Raw genomic sequence first — 20,848 nt, 5'->3', positions numbered from 1 at the left:
GAGGGAAAGTGTACAGACACAAGCCGCGGCCATGCTAGGCCACTAAAATGTTGCAATCTGGCTTCGGTGTCCCCCCTGCGGGATGGTTGAGCTAACGTAGGCTAATGGAATTAGCATGAGGTTGTAAGTAACCAAAAAAAATCCCAGGACATAGACATACAGTTGAAGTCGGAAGTTTACATACACCTTAGCCAAATACATTTAAACTCAGTTTTTCATCATTCCTGACATTTAATCCTAGTAAAAAATCCCTGTTTTAGGTCAGTTAGGATCACCACTTTATTTTAAGAACGTGAAATGTCAGAATAATAGTAGAGAGAATGATTTATTTCAGCTTTTATTTCTTTCATCACATTCCCAGTGGGTCAGAAGTTTACATACACTCAATTAGTATTTGGTAGCATTGCCTTTAAATTGTTTAACTTGGGTCAAACGTTTCGGGTAGCCTTCCACAAGCTTCCCACAATAAGTTGGGTGAATTTTGGCCCATTCCTCCTGACAGAGCTGGTGGAACTGAGGCAGATTTGTACATTATAATACATTATGGCTTTTCTCTTACATTTCAAAGATTGTACAAAAAAATACAAAAAGAGTTGAGTTTTTCGGGGTTGAGATCATATTTTACCAGATCTAATGTGTTATATTCTCCTATATTAATTTGACATTTAAACAAACTTCAAAGTGTTTCCTTTCAAATGGTATCAAGAATATGCATATCCTTGTTTCAGGTCCTGAGCTAGAGGCAGTTAGATTTTGGTATGTCATTTTAGACGAAAATTGAAAAAAAGGGTCCGATCCTTAAAGGACAGAGGGCGCTGTTTTCACTTTGGGGGAAATTCGTGCCCAATTTAAACGGCCTCGTACTCAATTCTTGCTCGTACAATATGCATATTATTATTACTATTGGATAGAAAACACTCTCTAGTTTCTAAAACCGTTTGAATTTTGTCTGTGAGTAAAAGAGAACTCATTTGGCAGCACACTTTCTGACCAGGAAGTGGAAAGTCTGAAATCGATGCTGTGTTCAAGGGCCTGCCTATAAATGGGCATGATACGTATGAATATACTTGCACGTCATACACCTTCCCCTAGATGTCAAGAGGAAGTGAGAGGAGAAATGAGGTGATTATCTTGGACTGGGATGGAATGAATCCTCTTGGAATGACGTGTCCCCCATTTTCGGTTTTCTGGAAGGCGCGTGGAGGGACCTGTAATTGCCTTCTGAAAAGCTGTCGTTATAGGCGAATACTATCTCCGGCTTTGATTTTATTTGATACATGTCACAATATCATCGTAAAGTATGTTTTTTCAATATATTTTTATTAGATTATTGAAATTTTTTCGGGACGTTAGGCGTGTTGCTTTGTCTGCATATGTTCAGGAAGGATAGCTTCGCGCCACTTGGCCAGTGTGCTTGCTAATTCAAGAGGGAAAAACGACGTTCTAATACCAAACAAAGACGGTTCTGGACAAAGGACCCCTTGTACAACATTCTGATGGAAGATCACCAAAAGTAGGACCCATTTTGTGATGCTATTACATATATCTGTCGAACTGTGTACTAGTAGTTTTGCACCCAGGTTTTGGGCATCTCTCGCCATAACGTAAGCCTTAATGAAGATATTTTTAGAATTCTAACACTGCGATTGCATTAAGAACTAATGAATCTATCGTTTCCTATACAACATGTATTTTTTTGTAATGTTTATGAATAGCTATTTGGTCAGAATAGGTGAGAGTCTAATAGAAATATCCGCACATTCTGGGAAAAAGATGCTACGTTAGCATAATGGATAACCACTGATTTCAGCTCTAAATATGCACATTTTCGAACAAAACATAAGTGTATGTATAACCTGATGTTATAGGACTGTCATCTGAGGAAGGTTTATGAAGGTTAGTGAAAATTAATATCTTTTGCTGGTTTATTCGCTAACGCTAACGTGCCTATTGCTATCGCTAACGTGCCTTGATGAATGAATGCGGTTGTGTGGTAGGCTATTGTAGTAAGCTAATATAATGCTATATTGTGTTTTCGCTGTAAAACACTTAAAAAATCGGAAATATTGGCTGGATTCACAAGATGTTTGTCTTTAATTTGCTGTACACCATCGATTTTTCAGAAATGTTTTATGATGAGTATTTAGGTATTTCACGTTGGTCTTTATAATTACTCTGGCTGCTTCGGTGCTATTTCTGACGGTAGCTGTGATGGTAGCAGCAATGTAGAACTGATTTATACCTCAAATATGCACATTTTCCAACAAAACATAGATTTATTGTGTAACATGTTATAGGACTGTCATCTGATGACGTTGTTTCTTGGTTAGTTTGGTTGGTTCTTGGTTAGTTTGGTTGGTTTCGTGCATGCTACCTGTGCTGTGAAAAATGTCTGTCCTTTTTTGTATTTGGTGGTGAGCTAACATAAATATATGTGGTGTTTTCGCTGTAAAACATTTAAAAAATCGGACATGTTGACTGGATTCACAAGATGTGTATCTTTCATTTGCTGTATTGGACTTGTTAATGTGTGAAAGTTAAATATTTCTAAAAAATATGTTTTGAATTTCGCGCTCTGCCTTTTCAGTGGAATGTGGGAGGAGTTCCGCTAGCGGAACGCCGGGGCTGTAAAGGTTAAGAGGTTTTTAAAGCTTGACAATGAATAACCAAAAACTAAACCTGTAATAAAACACCATGCAAAGAAGAAACATGAAGGGCTATTACAGCAACATTTGAGAAGTATCTTAGGCTGACTCAAGTACCATACTGTAATGAAACAGCAGGGAGCAGGTCTCGAACCCTCGACCTTCTAGCCCGAAGTCTGGCGCGCTATCGACTGTGCCGCAAAAGCATGCTCGTGCGGCAGAGTCGATTTCCGCGCTTATAAACCAAGGGTCATTACAATACATTTTGAGTGCACCATACAGCAATGCTGCATTCACCCACACAGGTGATCCAAGCTGCAAACATTTTTAAAAACACATTTCAAGTTAAAATGTAACAACAATCTATAGCCATATTTTTGTTATTTGGAGTTGTTAAATACTTCTTTATTAGGGTCACAGAATATTGTGCACATATGCAAGCACAGCAACAAAGGCTGGACAAATACTATTTCTCTCTTTTGTTTTAATATGTTAAAATGCTATATACAGCATCCTATAAATGTAAATTATAAAAGGGAAATTTTCTTCTAATAAAACAAAAGCCAGTTTGCATCGGAGTTGCACGTTTTTTTGTAAAAACAAATAGGCTATATCTGGCTCGCAAATTCGTTGTTTTTTTCAATATGGTTCGTCCGGTGATTAAGTTTGACACCCCTGGGCTAGCGTATCTATTCATGTAGCTAGCTATTTATTTAGCAAGCTAAAAACACAGAGCCTAATATTATCTACCTAGCAGCTGGGAGGATGTCATGTCATTAGAGGAGGGGGTGAGTGACCGACTCCACTCAAATCGTGTTTTGGTGGCTACAGCTAGAGAGACAAGGTATCATTTGTTTAGATGACAAGAAATGTGAATCACTTTGCTAGCTAGCTATGCTGAACTTGAACGACTGTTATCCACAATTAGCATATCTCTTAGTTGTCAATCAAATGTATTTGGCATCGATCGAATGGGCGGGCAGGCAGGCATGTTCCCATTCTGTTGTCAAAACATGGGTTGGGACAAGCATGCAGGATGAGCAAGCTACTATTCCCCATCGTTTCGTGCAATTTTGACAGCCAACTAGTTTAAAAAAGTTTGAAAGGTTCACTGAATGTTCCCTCGTTAGATTTTTAGCTTATCTCATTCTGGCTAGCATTAGCTGTTGATCTTGTTGTTGTTGATGTGCGTAACGGAAGAAGAGCCTACCTTTTCATGGTTGTTTGATCAATAGGACTGTGAAGTTCCCAAATTTAAATGGACTCCCGTGGTATTTACATATTTGCAGAAATTCATTCAGGTGTATTTAGTTGCTTTTGGCAAATGCATTCTAATGCATTTAAACACACAGTCCAGTTCAAAGTGAATGATGACAGGCCCATGTGGCAAATGGCTTATTTGCATATAGGCCTACTGTAGCTCTGATTGGCTATGGCACACCGGTCTGTGTAGACAACGACAAGACGGATGGTTTTATTTACTGCAGTGTCTATTACTTGTCCATATACATGGCCGCTTTCCCACTCTGTATTGCTATAGAATTTTCACAAAAGCCTTACTATATATCATTCCCAAACATTCTAGACATTTATGAAAATGACCATATCTAAGTGCTTGTTTGTCAGAAAATGTAAAAAAGAAGAAAAAAAAGGTGTCATATGCCTCCCGGTGGCGCAGCGGTCTAAGGCACTGATTGGTGCTAGAGGAGTCACTACAGATCTGGGTTCGATCCCGGGCTGTGTTGCAGCCGCCCGAGACCGTGAGACCCATGAGGCGGCGCACAATTGGCCCAGCGTCGTCCGGGTAAGGGGAAGATTTGGCCGGCTGGGATGTCTTTGTCCCATCGCACTCTATCGACTCCTTGTGGCGGCCGGCTTCCGGGTTAAGCGAGCAGTGTGTCAAAAAGCTGTGTGGCTTGGCAGGGTCGTGTTTCGGAGGACGTTTGGCTCTCGACCTTCACCTCTCCGAAGTTGGGAGTTGCAGTGATGGGACAAGACTATAACTGCCATTTGGATTTCACGAAAGGTGTCATTCTTCCTGGAGATGTATATGAACAGATTATAATAGGATTTCATGTAGCTAAAACGCTGTCAGTTCCACTTTAATCATAGCAGTAACAAACTCAGGTATAAAGTAGACAACAAAAAAAGTAAAATCATACTAGGAGCCTGTTTATTATTTCCTCAGCTTTACTCCCTGTAGGATATAGAGGGCCACAGCTGGAGCTTGTCTCTAGCTCTTTGTGTTGCTCCTCTGAGCTTTCTTCTTTGGCTGGTGCACCTCGATCAGCTGGATGCTGCGACGCTTGATCTCCTCGCGGGACATGGAGCAGTCCTCCTCCTGACTGCGGAACTGGAATGTATCTGAGAGGGAGGAGAGGAGCAGTGAGGAGCAGGTGGAACCGGAGGTAATACACACAATAAGCAAACACCATTAGCCAAGCACTCAACAGCCATTATGGAAATGTACAGCAATGACTTCCTGCTGTTAATAATAAGATTTTGTTTACAATATACTGAAAAACCATGCATAACCATACACCCCCAAAAAAGCATACCTTCTGAGGTACTGTCATACACAGGGCTGCTGGCCCTCTTGTAGTTCCTGGGCTCCATCATGGTGCTCTGCTCCAGGAAGCTCCACACCTGAGGGGAGAGGGGAAGGGAGAGGGGTGAGATGACTGATGAGAGGGGTGAGATGACTGATGAGAGGGGTGAGATGACTGATGAGAGGGGTGAGATGACTGATGAAAGGGGTGAGATGATTGATGAGAGGGGTGAGATGATTGATGAGAGGGGTGAGATGATTGATGAGAGGGGTGAGATGACTGATGAGAGGGGTGAGATGACTGATGAGAGGGGTGAGATGATTGATGAGAGGGGTGAGATGACTGATGAGAGGGGTGAGATGACTGATGAGAGGGGTGAGATGACTGATGAGAGGGGTGAGATGACTGATGAGAGGGGTGAGATGACTGATGAGAGGTGTGAGATGACTAATGAGAGGGGTGAGATGACTGATGAGAGGGGTGAGATGACTGGTGAGAGGGGTGAGATGACTGATGAGAGGTGTGAGATGACTAATGAGAGGGGTGAGATGACTGATGAGAGGTGTGAGATGACTAATGAGAGGGGTGAGATGACTGATGAGAGGGGTGAGATGACTGATGAGAGGGGTGAGATGACTGATGAGAGGGGTGAGATGACTGATGAGAGGGGTGAGATGACTGATGAGAGGGGTGAGATGATTGATGAGAGGGGTGAGATGACTGATGAGAGGGGTGAGATGATTGATGAGAGGGGTGAGATGACTGATGAGAGGGGTGAGATGACTGATGAGAGGGGTGAGATGTGAGATGAAAGGGGTGAGGGGAGAGGAGTGAGATCAGAGGGGAGAGGGGTGAGATCAGAGGGGAGAGATTCAGGCTCAGAGAAAAGAGGTAGAGAGAGATGAGGGCTGAGGAAAGAAAGTAAACCAGTGTTTCACCTTCTCATGGTCAGCTGTGTTTTCCTCAGTCTTCTCTGAAGCTGTGGTCTGCAGTGTGGGCAGACGGGCGCCGATTTCCCTCAGCTTCTCTATTGCATCCAGACCCCCCAACTCCCTGGGAGAGTCCTACAACAAGACAGAGAAATTTGGTTTAGAATCCTCTCTATTCCTGATTGAGATCACCAAGGGCTGGCATGTATAATGAGAACTGTAGTGGTAAAGAACAGAGCCTCTGGCTGATAGGTGACCAGGGGTTTGTTTTTCATGGTGACCAAGAAAGGGCCAGATGAGACTGAACTGTCCATCTACAACTTGATTGGAGTCCAACTGTGGTTAATTCAATTGATTGGACATGATTTGGAAAGGCACACATAAGGTCCCACAGGTGACAGTGCATGTCAGAGCAAAAACCAAGCCATGAGGTCGAAGGAATTGTCTGTAGAGCTCCGAGACAGGATTGTGTCGAGGCACAGACTAGTCAGGATCAAGGGAAAGATGAACGGAGCAAAGTACAGAGAGATTTTTAATGAAAACCTGCTCCAGAGCACTCAGGATGAGCGGGAAAAAAGGATTTAATCCATTTTAGAATAAAGCTGTAACGTAACAAAATGTGGAACAAGTCAAGGGGTCTGAATACTTTCCGAATGCACTGTATATAAAGAAAGGGATAAAATGGCTACCTTCACTTGCACGCAGCTCATCCTGAAGAACAGGTTGTTGACACCCTTCTCCACCCCATGCAGCACTGATTGGGCCTTTCCAAGCTTGTCCTTCCAATGGCTGCAACGCTCCTCTTCCTGCTCAAGCTCCGCCTGCATTTCCTCCTTCAGCTGCTCAAACCTTTAGATAAACAGGGTGAGTCTCAATTGTATTTCCTCTCTCCTCCACAAGTTCTGAGGCTCGAGATCTGAAGTCTCTTCAGATCTTTTCCTCTTTTTCCATGGATGACACAGGAGTACCACTCTTCTGTGTAGCTCTACTGTACCTGTCAGAGCTGGGCCCAGCGCTGAACTTGAGCTGGGCGTACTGGAGCTCCAAGGCAGCCAAGGTATCCATGCTCTGCCTGACCAGCTCCTCACACTGGGTCATTTGGTTGTGCAGCTGCTCCCTGATGGCCTTCTGAGAGACCAGCCGTGTTTCCAGCTCCTACACAGTGGACAGAGAAACAGGTGAAGAGGTGGACACATAGTCAGCTCAAAGAGACTTCCAAGCACCTGACTGCCATGTTGACAGGATGACCAACTCAAGTTCGGCAGCCCAGGAAGTCCACGTATATACAGTGGTACTTGGTGAGCAATTAGCCCTGACAAAGACCCAGTTTGGGGGAGAAACATTGTCCTGTTAAACACTTTTGAAGCCTTATACCAGTGTGGATTACATTTTTGTTCAGAGACTGTCAGGCAAGTTACCAGTCTTGGGGTTTGTTTCACTACCTTTGTTTTTTCTGTAACAAGTGATCACGTTTTCATATGTGTAGTTTCATGCTATCACATGTTGTCACGTTATCTCATTAACTTCACATAAGATCACGTGATCACATGAGAACGTGTTTTTGGAACACTTCACATGTTCACGTGAAATTCATGTGGTTTTCACGTAAGGTCTCAAACACATCAAACATCACATCAAAGTTTCCATGTGTTTAATACCATTCCAATTACTCTATTCCATTCATTATTATGAGCCGTTCCCCCTCACTAGGCTCCTCTGACTGCAATATAACTCAACAAAATGAAACACCTACATCAATGTGTCACGGGACATAGTGCTGTTTGCAACAGTGGTTTACATAAAAAGGTAAGATGAATAATAGGTAATGCATTGCTTATTAGTGCTTATTAGATACTGCATATAATAGGGCTAAATGATCCAAGTGGGCCACCATACCTGCAGATCAGTGCAGCTGAGAGCTTCTCTCAGAGCATCAATATCCTCCACCAGTTTGAATATGGACTGGGGAGTAGTGGAGACAGGGGTGGTCTGCTGGGCTGCAGGAGGAGAACACAACACAGACACGCATCATTTCATCATCTCCCTGCTCTACATGGGGAAATAAAATGTGAGCACATGAAAAATGGATATCGTTGTATGTACGCATATTGCCTTTTCTCATGCAAATGATGTATGATTCAGAATATTATTGCCTTCAAGCTAGAGTACTATCTGGACATGGGTGATCTGATGCGTAGTATTCACTGTATTTATTTGAATACATAAGTGTCTGTGGTGAAAGATCCCCTGTCATAGTACCTCTGATATGAGCTGTCTCTTCAGCCAGTCCCTCTCTGATAGTCCCTCTTCGAACCTGCAAAACAACAACGCTCATTGACTGCAATAGACATCCTTCTTGACCAGAGATGGGCAACTGGCGGCCTGTGGGGCACCCCTCTTTTGTAAGCCTGTGGATCAATTCCGATTTTTATTTATTTATTTAATTGTTTTACTCTGTCGGGGTCTCAACTTACTGTTGAGAGTTAGAATAGTATAATACACAAGTTACAATTTCGAAAATTGGTTGTGCATCAGCAGTTTTTCTCATCATGTCAGTCACTGACAGTCACTCAAGTAGCCCATGTCAGCTAACATTTTTTAGTTTGGTAAGTTAGTCTAGCTGCCAGTAGTAAATTAGCTCTAAAACATTTTTTTTTCTCTCCGCTGTCAAGCAAACAATAAATTCTTGCAAGGTATCCCCAACAAAATGTTGCTTAGGGCCGGCTCAGACTGCATGTGTGGGTATGCAGACCGGTGAGTCACTGTGGCCCCTCATGATGAGTTCAGATTTTTTGTGGCACCATCATAGTTGCCCATTCCAGCTCTTGACTAGTGTGTTCTTTCACTTTAAATATTCCCTTTCAATCGCTCTTTCTTTTTCTAGCTCTCTGTTCCCCACAGGTCCCTCCCTCCCTCTTGTTCTCTCTCTCCCCCACAGGTCCATCCCTCTGTCTCCCTCTCCCTTTTTCTTTCCCTCTGTCTCTTTCTCACTCTCTGTTCCCCATCCCTCTCGCTCTCTCTTTCTCCCTCTCTCTCACCCTCTCTGTTCCCCACAGGCCCATCCCTCTCCCTACCTCCCTCCCTCTTGCTCTCCCTCCCTCCCTCTCTTTCTCGCTCTCTGTTCCCCACAGCTCCATCCCTCTCTCTCCCTCTGTTCCCCACAGGTTCAGCCCGCTCTCTCTCCCTCCATCTCTTTCCCTCTCACCTGCTCTTTCAACTTCTGAGCTCCTTTGCTGCTTCGTCGCTCTCCCTCCCTCTCTCTCTCCAGCCGACCCTCCACCTCCTTCTCTTTCACTCCCCTCCTTTCACTCAACTCCTTCTCCATCATCCTGCGTTCCACCATTAGCTGCCTCTCCATCTGAACCAGCTGACTCGAGGCGAAAGACAGACAGACATACACACATCCTACTAATGTAGTGTGAAAAGACATGCACACATCCTGGCCGGTATTCAAACGAGCCTTACCTTTTTTCTCTTATTTTTTCCCAATCATACAAAGACATGTAACCGAAGGTAATGTTATGTTATTCAAATGTAAACATCCCAAAATAGACAAGTGGGGGCTAAAAGTTACTGGATCCCCGATTTTCCTTACCTTAGTGCAGTCCACAGCAGCCACTGCGGTGTGAGACATGTGGGCCACCTTTCCCAGCTCTGTCTGCCCGCTGACCACTGAGTTCTGCAGCTGATCCAGAGCCATGGGCATCTCACGCACCTCCTGAACCAGGAACAAACAACCCAACCCCAGGTTACATTGGAGCTAGATTTGTCAGCGTCCCAAATGGCACCTATTCCCTACATTGTGCACCATAGCCATATATTTAGAATGTTGAATATTGTTCTAATTCTAGACATTCAGTTGTACCATTGTTTAAATATTCCATATGTAATGTTAATGGGGCGCTAACATGGCTGCCATAGAACGTTGAAGTGTCATGTAAATGCGTCATAATCCAAAAAACGCATTGGCCCAATGCTCTGTAGTGCACTACTTTTGGCCATGGCCCATAAGGCTTTTGTCAAGAGCAGTGCACTGTATAGGAAATAGGATGCCATTTGAGCCACTTTGCCAGTCCTACCTAGTCACACTGGTCTGTTGATCGGGATTACACTGACTGGAGAATATCTCCCAAGGGAGACTTGAATTCAATGTTAACAATTTTATTTAATTCAATGTCCACAAAGAAAGGCTGATATTTGTGAATGTGATAGTGTTACAGACCTGATGTAGGTGGTCACAGACTCGCAGGTAGGTTTTTTGGATCCTCTCAGCCTCTGTGATTTTGATGGTCATCTTTTCTAGACTGTTCTCCAGCTCTCTCACACGCTGCCATGGAAGATGGAAATGTCAACAATAAAAAAACATCAAGCCAATTACTGTGCAGCGTAAATGCTTGGATCCTAGACATCATTCACGTGGGTATCATAACAAGTCATGGTCACTCAATGTCAACTTGCACAAGGTCATTCACACACCAACTCCTTTGCCTCTCCTCTTTCTAAAGATTTAATTAAATTGTCCTGTATATATGGAGTGTGGAAATACTATTTTTGTTGTCTCTTGGTACATATAACTTATTTTATTTTTTGTTGTCTATTACTGTTCTGTACTTTGTCATGTACAGTTGAAGTTGTAAGTTTACATACACCTTAACCAAATACATTTAAACTCATTATTTCACAATTCCTGACATTTGATCCTGGTAAAAATTCCCTGTCTTAGGTCAGCTAGGATCACCACTTTATTTTAAGAATGTGAAAGGTCAGAATAATAGTAGAGAATTATTTACTTCAGCTTTTATTTCTTTCATCACATTCCCAATGGGTCAGAAGTTTACATACACTCAATTAGTATTTGGTAGCATTGCCTTTAAATTGTTTAACTTGGGTCAAACGTTTCGGGTAGCCTTCCACACGCTTCCCACAATAAGTTGGGTGAGTTTTGGCCCATTCCTCTTGACAGAGCTGATGTAACTGAGTCAGGTTTGTAGGCCTCCTTGCTTGCACATGCTTTTTCAGTTCTGCCCACACATTTTCTATGGGACTGAGGTCAGGGCTTAGTGATGGCCACACCAATACCTAGACTTGTTGTTCTTAAGCCATTTTGCCACAACATTGGAAGTATGCTTGGGGTGATCGTCCATTTGGAAGACCCATTTGCGACCAAGCTTTAACTTCCTGACTGATGTCTTGAGATGTTGCTTCAATATATCCACATCATTTTTCTTCCTCATGATGCCGTCTATTTTGTGAAGTGCACCAGTCCCTCCTGTAGCAAAGCACCCCCACAACATGATGCTGCCACCCCCGTGCTTCACGGTTGGAACGATGTTCTTCGGCTTGAAAGCCTCCCCCTTTTTCCTCCAAACATAACGATTGTCATTATGGCCAAACAGTTATATTTTTGTTTCATCAGACCAGAGGACATTTCTCCAAAAAGTACAATCTTTGTTCCCATGTGTAGTTGCAAACCGTAGTCTGGCCTTTTTATGGCAGTTTTGGAGCAGTGGCTTCTTCCTTGCTGAGCGGCCTTTCAAGTTATGTCGATATAGGACTCGTTTTACTGTGGATATAGATACTTTTGTACCTGTTTCCTCCAGCATCTTCACAAGGTCCTTTGCTGTTGTTCTGGGATTGATTTGCACTTTTCGCACCAAAGTACGTTCATCTCTAGGAGACAGAACACGTCTCCTTCCTGAGCGGTATGACGGCTGCGTGGTCCCATGGTGTTTGTACAGGCGTGGTACCTTCAGGCATTTGGAAATTGCTCCCAAGGATGAACCAGACTTGTGGAGGTCAATTTTTTCTGAGGTTTTGGCTGATTTCTTTCGATTTTCCCATGATGTCAAGCAAAGAGGCACTGAGTTTGAAGGTATGCCTTGAAAAACATCCACAGGTACACTGCCAATTGACTCAAATGATGTCAATTAGCTTATCAGAAGCTTCTAAAGCCATGACATAATTTTCTGGAATTCTCCAAGCTGTTTAAAGGCACAGTCAACTTAGTGTATGTAAACTTCTGACCCACTGGAATTGTGATACAGTGAATTATAAGTGAAATAATCTGTCTATAAACAATTGTTGGAAAAATTGCTTGCGTCATGCACAAAGTAGATGTCCTAAACGACTTTCCAAAACTATAGTTTGTTAACAAGAAATTTGTGGAGTGGTTGAAAAAATGAGTTTTAATGATTCCAACCTAAGTGTATGCAAACTTCCGACTTCAACTGTATTTGTACGTTTTATGTGGACCCCAGGAAGAGTAGCTACCGCATGCGCAGCAGCTAATGGGGATCCTAATAAACTAAACTGAACAGTAAGAACTGTGTGAGTGGTGCTGTCCATGGTGCTAAACCTTGACATTTGGTTTCTTCTACGTTTTTGGGGACAATTGAGTCTGTCAAATGATACCCTTTCCACTATATAGTGTCACCTGGTCGTAGTGCTGCTCGTCTCCATCCGCATTGGAGTCCAGTTCCAGGGCTTTTATGGCCTGCTCCATCTCCAGCAGGTGAGACCCCTTGGCCCTCACGGAACACTGCAACCCGTTGTGCTGCTCTATCAGAGTACACCGCCTACGCTTCTCCCGCTCCACAATGCTCTACGCACAGAGATATACAAGCATATTATGGACAAGCCGGCATATACAACTGGGCTCTTCCAAAAATGTAATGCCTTCATACAAAGCTAATATTGTCTACGCACGCACGGGTCATTACAAGCTTGCCACCTCTCTCTGCCTGATTTGAAGTTAAACTGAACAAAAATATAAACACAACATGCAAAGATATTACAGTTACAGTTCATATCAGGAATTCAGTCAATATAAACACATTCATTAGGCCCTAATCTATGGATTTCACATGACTGGGAATACAAATACGCATCTGTTGGTCACAGATATCTTTTTTTAAGTAGGGGCGTGGATCAGAAAACCAGTCAGTATCTGGTGTGACCACCATTTGCCTCATGCAACGCGATACATCTTCTTTGCATAGAGTTGATCAGGCTGTTGATTGTGGCCTGTAGAATGCTGTCCCACTCCTCTTTAATGGCTGTGCGAAGTTGCTGGATATTGGCGGGAACTGGAACATGCTGTCGTACACATCGACCCAGAGCATCCCAAACTTGCTCAATGGGTAACATGTCTGGTGAGTATGCAGGTCATGGAATAACTGGGATATTTTCAGTTCCTGGAATTGTGTAAAGATCCTTGCGACATAAGGCTGTGCATTATCATGCTGAAACATGAAGTGATGGCGGCGGATGAATGGCACGACAATGGGCCTTAGGATCTCATCACGGTATCTGTGCATTAAAATTGCCATCGTTAAAATGCAACTGTGTTCGTTGTCCTTAGTTTATGTCTGCCCATACCATAATCCCATCGCCACCATGTGGCACTCTGTTCACAACGTTGACATCAGCAAACCGCTCGCCCACACGATGCCATACACGCTCTCTGCCCGGTACAGTTGAAACAGGAATTCCTCCATGAAGATCACACTTCTCCAGCGTGCCAGTGGCCATCGAAGGTCAGCATTTGCCCAATGAAGTCGGTTACGACACAAAACTGCAGTCAGGTCAAGAACCTGGTGATGACGAGCACGCAGAAGAGCTTCCCTGAGACGTTTCTGACAGTTTTGTGCAGAAAATAATCAGTTGTGCAAAACCACCGTTTCATCAGCAGTCTGGGTAGTTGGTCTCAGATGATACCGCAGGTGAAGACGCCAGATGTGGAGGTCCTGAGCTGGCATTGTTACATGTGGTCTGTGGTTGTGAGGCTATTGGGCTTACTGCCAAATTCTCTAAAATGACATTGGAGATGGCTTATAGTAGGGAAATGAACATTACATTCTCTGGCAACAGCTCTGGTGGACATTCCTGCAGTCAGCATGCCAATTGCACACTCCATAAAAACTTGAGACATCTGTGGCTTTGTGTTGTGACAAAACTGCACATTTTAGAGTGGCCGTTTTATTGTACCCAGCACAAGGTGTACCAGTGTAATGATCATGCTGTTTAATCAGCTTCTTGATATGCCACACCTGTCAGGTGGGTGGATTATATTTGCAAAGGAGAAATGCTTACTAATAGGGATGTAAACAAATGTGTGCCAAAAAAAAATTATTTGAGAGAAATAAGCTTTTTGTGCTTATGGAACATTTCTGGGATCTTTTATTTCAGCTCATGGGTCCAAAACTTTACATGTTGCGTTTATATTTTTGTTCAGTGTATATGTACCTCCATTGACAGTCCTGGCTTGGGCAGTGACCTGCTCAGGGTCCTTCCACCTCGTGGGGCTTTCTGATCATTCTCTAAAATCTCATTGGCAGCACTGTACTCTGCCTGGGCCTGCCGCTCTGAACATCATATACAGGGAACAGAAGTCAATGAGAGAGGGGTGATGAATAAAATAATTGCAATCTATAGAGCATTTGATTGGCAGTAGAGGATACCTGGTTATTCTTTAAAAGTGCCTTCCTCACCATCTTAAATAAGCATGCACCATTCAAAAATGTAGAACCAGGAACAGATATAGACCTTGGTTCTCTCCAGACCTGACTGCTCTTGACCAGCACAAAAACATCCTGTGGCATTCTGCATTAGCATCGAATAGCCCCCGTGATATGCAACTTTTCGGGGAAATTAGGAACAAATATACACAGGCAGTTAGGAAAGCTAAGGCTAGCTTTTTCAAGCAGAAATTTGCATCCTGTAGCACAAACTCCAAAAAAGTTCTGGGACACTGAAGTCCATGGAGAATAAGAGCACCTCCTCCCAGCTGCCCACTGCACTGAGGCTAGGAAACACTGTCTCCACCGATAAATCCACTATAATTGAGAATTTCAAGAAGCATTTTTCTACGGCTGGCCATGCTTTCCACCTGGCTACCCCTACCCTGATCAACAGCCCTCCACCCTCCACCCTCCACCACAACTCGCCCAAGCCTCCCCCATTTCTCATTCACCCAAATCCAGATAGCTGATGTTCTGAAAGAGCTGCAAAATATGGACCCCTACAAATCAGCCGGGCTAGACAATCTGGACCCTATCTTTCTAAAATGATCTGCCGAAATTGTTGCAACTCCTATTACCAGCCTGTTCAACCTCTTTCGTATCATCTGAGATTCCCATTGATTGGAAAGCTGCCGCGGTCATCCCCCTCCTCAAAGGGGGAGACACTCTAGACCCAAACTGCTACAGAACTATATCTATCCTACCCTGCCTTTCTAAGGTCTTCGAAAGCCAAGTTAACAAACAGATTACCGGCCATTTCGAATCCCACTGGTCATGGGTGCACCTCAGCCACGCTCAAGGTCCTAAACGATATCATAACCGCCATTGATAAGAGACATTACTGTGCAGCCGTATTCATAGACCTGGCCAAGGCTTTCGACTGTCAATCACCACATTCTTATCGGCAGACTCAACAGCCTTGGTTTCTCAAATGATTGCCTCGCCTGGTTCACCAACTACTTCTCTGATAGAGTTCAGTGAGTCAAATCGGAGGGCCTGTTGTCCGGACCACTTGCCACAGGGTTCAATTCTCGGGCCGACTCTCTTCTCTGTATACATCAATGATGACACTCTTGCTGCTGGTGATTCTCTGATCCACCTCTACGCAGACGACACCATTCTGTATACCTCTGGCCCTTCTTTGGACACTGTGTTAACTAACCTCCAGATGAGCTTCAATGCCATACAACTCTCCTTCTGTGACCTCCAACTGATCAAAAATGCAAGTAAAACTAAATGCATGCTCTTCAACCGATCGCTGCCCGCAGCTGCCCGCCCATCCAGCATCACTACTCTGGACGGATCTGACTTAGATTATGTAGACAACTACAAATACCTAGGTGTCTGGTTAGACTGAATCTCCTTCGACTCATATTAAGCATCTCCAATCCAAAATTACATCTAGAATCGGCTACCTATTTCGCAACAAAGCATCCTTCACTCATGCTGCCAAACATACCCTCGTAAAACTGACCATCCTACCGATCCTCGACTTCAGCAATGTCATTTACAAAATAGCCTCCAACACTCTACTCAACAAATTGGATGCAGTCTATCACAGTGCCATCCATTTTGTCACCAAAGCCCCATATACTACCCACCACTGCGACCAGTACACTCTCGTTGGCTGGCTCTTGCTTCATACTCGTCGCCAAACCCACTGGCTCCAGGTCATCTACAAGTCTCTGCTAGGTAAAGCCCCGCCTTATCTCAGCTCACTGGTCACCATAGCAGCACCGACCCGTAGCACATGCACCAGCAGGTATATCTCACTGGTCACCCCCAAAGCCAATTCTTCCTTTGGGTGCCTTTCCTTCCAGGTCTCTGCTGCCAATGACTGGAACGAACTGCAAAAATCACTGAAGCTGGAGACTCATATCTCCCTCACTAGCTTTAAGCACCAGCTGTCAGAGCAGCTCAAAGATCACTGCACCTGTACATAGCCCATCTGTAAATAGCCCATCCAACTACCTCATCCCCATTCTGTATTTATTTATCTTGCTCCTTTGCACCCCAGTATCTCTACTTACACATTCATCTTCTACACATCTACCATTCCAGTGTTTAATTGCTATATTGTTAATACTTCTCCACCATGGCCTATTTATTGCCTTACCTCCCTTATCTTACCTCATTTGCACATGCTGTATATAGACTTTTTCTACTGTATTATTGACTGTATGTTTGTTTATTCCTTGTGTAACTCTGTGTTGTTGTATGTGTCCAACTGCTTTGCTTTATCTTGGCCTGGTCAAAGTTGCAAATGGGAATTTGTTCTCAACTAGCCTACCTGGTTAAATAAAGGTTAAATAACAAATTTAGTAAATTTTATGTAGCCTATCATATATTTAGCAATAAAAGTATTTTAAAAATAATTTATTCAACTTTTATAGCGCTATTCATTACATAAAGAATATCAAAGCACTTTAAAGCAACACTAAAAAGACACGCAATTTAGAAAACATAATCCATGAGATGGATGGTCATAACAGAACAGCTCAAAGACCAGCAGATGGTGATATTGAGTCGTTTTCATCTGCGTCCAAACGCATCGCATCGTATGCAGCATGAAAAAAACACATACACTATATCATCCGTGGACCGGTTCGTACATAAAACATTCTCTATACAGTCAGTAAAGGCGTTGACTTCCTCTTTAAGTCAATTTAATGGCGAGATGGCGGGGGGAAAAACGGAAATATGTGTACTTTCTTTATGAAACCATTTTCCCCCCCACCATGCTAAAGTAGCTCATGCCTAGGAACGCTTGTCCCATGTTGCGTTCAGCCAATACAGTTGCAGCAGTCTGTTGTTTACTCCTGGCTGAATGCAAGGGTGCAGGTCATCAGGAAGTAGCATTAGCATTGTTGTGGAAAATTGTGTTTTTCTAAAGAAAGTATTGCTATTTTCCCGCCATTAAATCTAGTTAAGGATGAAAAACGATGCATTTGCAGCCTGAATGGGTGTTTTTGGTATGAACCGGTCCACGGGGATACGATTGTATTGCCGGCTGCATTGTTTAGGCTAATGAGACCGTCGGAAAGTTCATGACTTGAGTGATCATGCAACATCGGAAGGTGGAGGGGGAGCGCAATGGTCTCTGGAGCAAGTCAAGTGGCAGGCAGCCATTACGGTGCCTCGTCGTCTGTTTGGCGTCTCCATATAGTAGGACTGATGAAGTTTGAGCTCAGCAACTGCAGTTCATGGACTCCGTTGTAGGTGTAGAAAACTAGCTAGGCTTCACTACTACCAAAATTAAGCACACACTTGGGTGGGGCTACGCCAGAAAGCACGCCACATTTCATTAACAATTCAATAGTAGCCTTGTTACTTAGTCCTTACTACAGTGAATACATCAGCCGTCTTGCTTTCGGGCTTTTCTCCATCCTAAACCTCCGGACAGATGGCTGGCATTCAAATTAAAACAATTGCCAGCTAACACATTAGCTAGCTTGCCAACTTCAGTTTTGAAACTCCGTGGTGGATTTTGATATTAATTCGCTATATATGTAGATTTTTAAAACAATGTTTGCAGAGGAAAAATGCCCAAAATTTATTAGTTATGGAAATATTTACAAAATGTACAGGAGCTCTTTGCCGATGCGACCTCATGGCAAACACGGAATCAATAATTGTGTCAAGGTGTGACTGATAGCCAGGCATTCGATATCTATCTAGGCTACAGTGGTTTAGAACTTCACTTAGTTATCTTTTGAATGTTTACACTAAACGTGAATGTATTATCCCTCAGAAATAGGCCTACCCGTGGACAAATAACTTTTACCTAATTGTTGTATGCGGAGTCGCTGTTCTTGCAGAGTCAGCATCGTTGGCTGCTCTGTATCCGCTGACTGCATACTGCCCTGTCTTTTGCTGTACGACATTTGTGTTTTATCGTCGCTTTTCAATAGGTTTCTGCCACGCGTATGACAATATCCTGTAGTGATCTATATCATTCTATTGAGATGTCATAATAAAACATAAATACGTGTTTGATAACAGGCACGTGAGGTAGCCACACTAGGTGCGTTCGTAAATTCACTAACTACTCCGATTTCAGAGCACTCTCGTCTGAGTGCCAGGGCGCAGAATAACTAATGCATTTACAAACGCGCAGTAAACGTGGGCAAAAAAAACGTAATTCAATTGTTGCCAGCAACACATTTACAGTCGCTCTATATAAGATGAAAACATCCAAACCAGCTCTGCTAGGGCGAGGAAAATGGTCAGTGAGGTGTTCTCGCATTTGTGTCTGGAAGTAGCTAGCAAGCTAGCCAACTTTTCGATAGTTTGGGTGCTACACTGCCATTGTGAGGTCAGAACGCTCTGATCAACCTGCCGAGCGCTTCGAATTTACGAACAGACAATCTGACAACGCTTTGAATTTACGAACAACCCAAAACCCACTCTGACACACTGGAAGCAATTTACGAAAGTACACTTATTCATTTGTGTCATTGGAGGACGATTTGGGGCAGCCCAATGGGTCTCGAGCTAAAAAAGTTTAAGAACCCCTGGGCTAATGTAATGTAAACAGTAGCTCTGGTTTAGATCTCTGGGCGGAGTTGAGTTTACAAAGCTATGTAAACTATCATCAAATGCTATGCTATTATTGATCAACATAAATCAGTTCAATTTATTATATATATATTTTTATTAACCTTCTCGGCAAGTAAGTTTAGAACAAATTCTTATTTACAATGACGGCCTAACCCCAACGACGCTGGGCCAATTGTGGGCCACCCTATGTGACTCCCAATCACGGCCGGTTGTGATACAGCCTGGAATCGAACCAAGGTCTGTAGTGACGCCTCTAGCAGTGAGATGCAGTGCCTTAGACATCTACGCCACTCGGGAGCCCTAATTTCCTTAGTAACCAGTTAATAATAGTTAATAACAATAAGGCACCTCAGGGGTTAGTGGTATATGGTCAATATACCACGGCTAATGGCTGTATCCAGGCACTCCGTGTTGCGTCGTACGTAAGAACAGCCATTAGCCGTGGTATATTGGCCACAAACCACACCTCCTTGGGCCTTATTGCTTAATTATAAAACAGGTGGTTTGAGCACTTAATGCCTGACTGGTTCCCTGGTTCTGATGACACCAAGATTGAACTCTTTGGCTTGAATGCCAAGCGTCACATCTGGAGGAAACCTGGCACCATCTCTACTGTGACGCATGGTGGTGGCAACATCATGCTGTGGAGATGTTTTACAGCTGCAGGGACTGGGAGACTAATCAGGATTGAGGCAAAGATGAACGGAGCAAAGTAGAGAGATCCTTGATGAAAACCTGCTCCAGAGCGCTCAGGACCTCTGGCTGGGGCGAAGGTTCACCTTCCAACAGGACAACGCAGGAGTGGCTTCGGGACAAGTCTCTGAATGTCCTTGAGTGGCCTTGCCAGAGCCCAGACTTGAACCCGAACGAACATCTCTGGAGACATAAAAATAGATGTGCAGGAGCACTCCCCATCTAACCTGACAGAGCTTGAGAGGCTCTGCAGACAATGGGAGAAACTCCCCAAATACAGGTGTGCCAAGCTTGTAGCGTAATACCCAAGAAGACTCAATACTGTAATCGCTGCCAAAGGTGCTTCAACAAAGTACTGAGTAAAGGGTCTGAATACCTATGTGTTTTATAAATTAGCAAAAATGTCTAAACCTGTTTTGGCTTTGTCATTATGGGGTATTGTGTGTAGATTGATGAGGGAAGAAAAAACAATTGCATCCATTTTATAATAAGCCTGTAACGTAACAAAATGTGGGAAAAGTCAAGGGGTCTGAATACTTTCCGAAGGCACTGTATGAAGACTGTTTAGTGACAAAAAAATAAGGGGTTACAGGCATAGAAAACTTTTTTTTTCATTTTTTTGGGACATCTTTCTAATACTGTATATCTCTCAGATATAGGACAGACACTTCAGAACAAACTTCCTTTTCATTTTTTGGGGTACTATCTGTTCCATGTAGTGAATCTGTTATTCAATGTGTTTATATGGGCTAATAGCAGTAAGGCCCACAATTATTTGTTTATATATATTTTTTTATATTTCCAGGAGTCTTATAATTCCAAATCAAATAGTTAAATGATGGTATGACCTCATTAAAACAATTCCATATAGCTTAGTACAACCTCCCTTAGACTGGGCTTAGACTCTTATGGGTTAAATCATCCGTTTTCAAATCATAAAGGACAAAACCATA

The 20,848-nt window shown here is 43.2% G+C and overlaps 1 protein-coding gene across 1 annotated transcript; it reads right to left on the bottom strand.

The window, feature by feature from the left end:
- Positions 1–4,798: 4,798 nt before the first annotated feature.
- On the bottom strand, positions 4,799–18,621 carry LOC139545959 (coiled-coil domain-containing protein 183-like). Its single transcript, XM_071354227.1, has 12 exons — positions 18,427–18,621; positions 14,368–14,486; positions 12,557–12,724; positions 10,346–10,450; positions 9,719–9,841; positions 8,383–8,437; positions 8,020–8,120; positions 7,118–7,278; positions 6,813–6,972; positions 6,133–6,258; positions 5,204–5,291; positions 4,799–5,009 (listed from the first exon to the last, which is right to left on the bottom strand). The coding sequence occupies exons 1-12, from the start codon at positions 18,524–18,526 to the stop codon at positions 4,879–4,881; spliced, it is 1,437 nt and encodes a 478-aa protein (XP_071210328.1). The 5' UTR covers positions 18,527–18,621; the 3' UTR covers positions 4,799–4,878.
- Between the last annotated feature and the right edge of the window lie 2,227 nt (positions 18,622–20,848).

Source organism: Salvelinus alpinus, chromosome 19, assembly GCF_045679555.1.
Source record: "Salvelinus alpinus chromosome 19, SLU_Salpinus.1, whole genome shotgun sequence".
Taxonomy (NCBI): Eukaryota; Metazoa; Chordata; class Actinopteri; order Salmoniformes; family Salmonidae; genus Salvelinus; species Salvelinus alpinus.
Note: the sequence above shows the minus strand (reverse complement) of the source record. Positions and strands in the feature narration are given on the sequence as shown.

Coding starts and splice junctions, on each gene's coding strand:
- LOC139545959 (XM_071354227.1), bottom strand. CDS start 18,526: ATGTCGTACAGCAAAAGACAGGGCAGTATGCAGTCAGCGGATACAGAG. Junction 7,279..8,019: donor TCAGCTGCACTGATCTGCAG/GTATGGTGGCCC, acceptor TCCACTGTGTAG/GAGCTGGAAACACGGCTGGT. Junction 6,973..7,117: donor GCTGGGCCCAGCTCTGACAG/GTACAGTAGAGC, acceptor GTTTATCTAAAG/GTTTGAGCAGCTGAAGGAGG.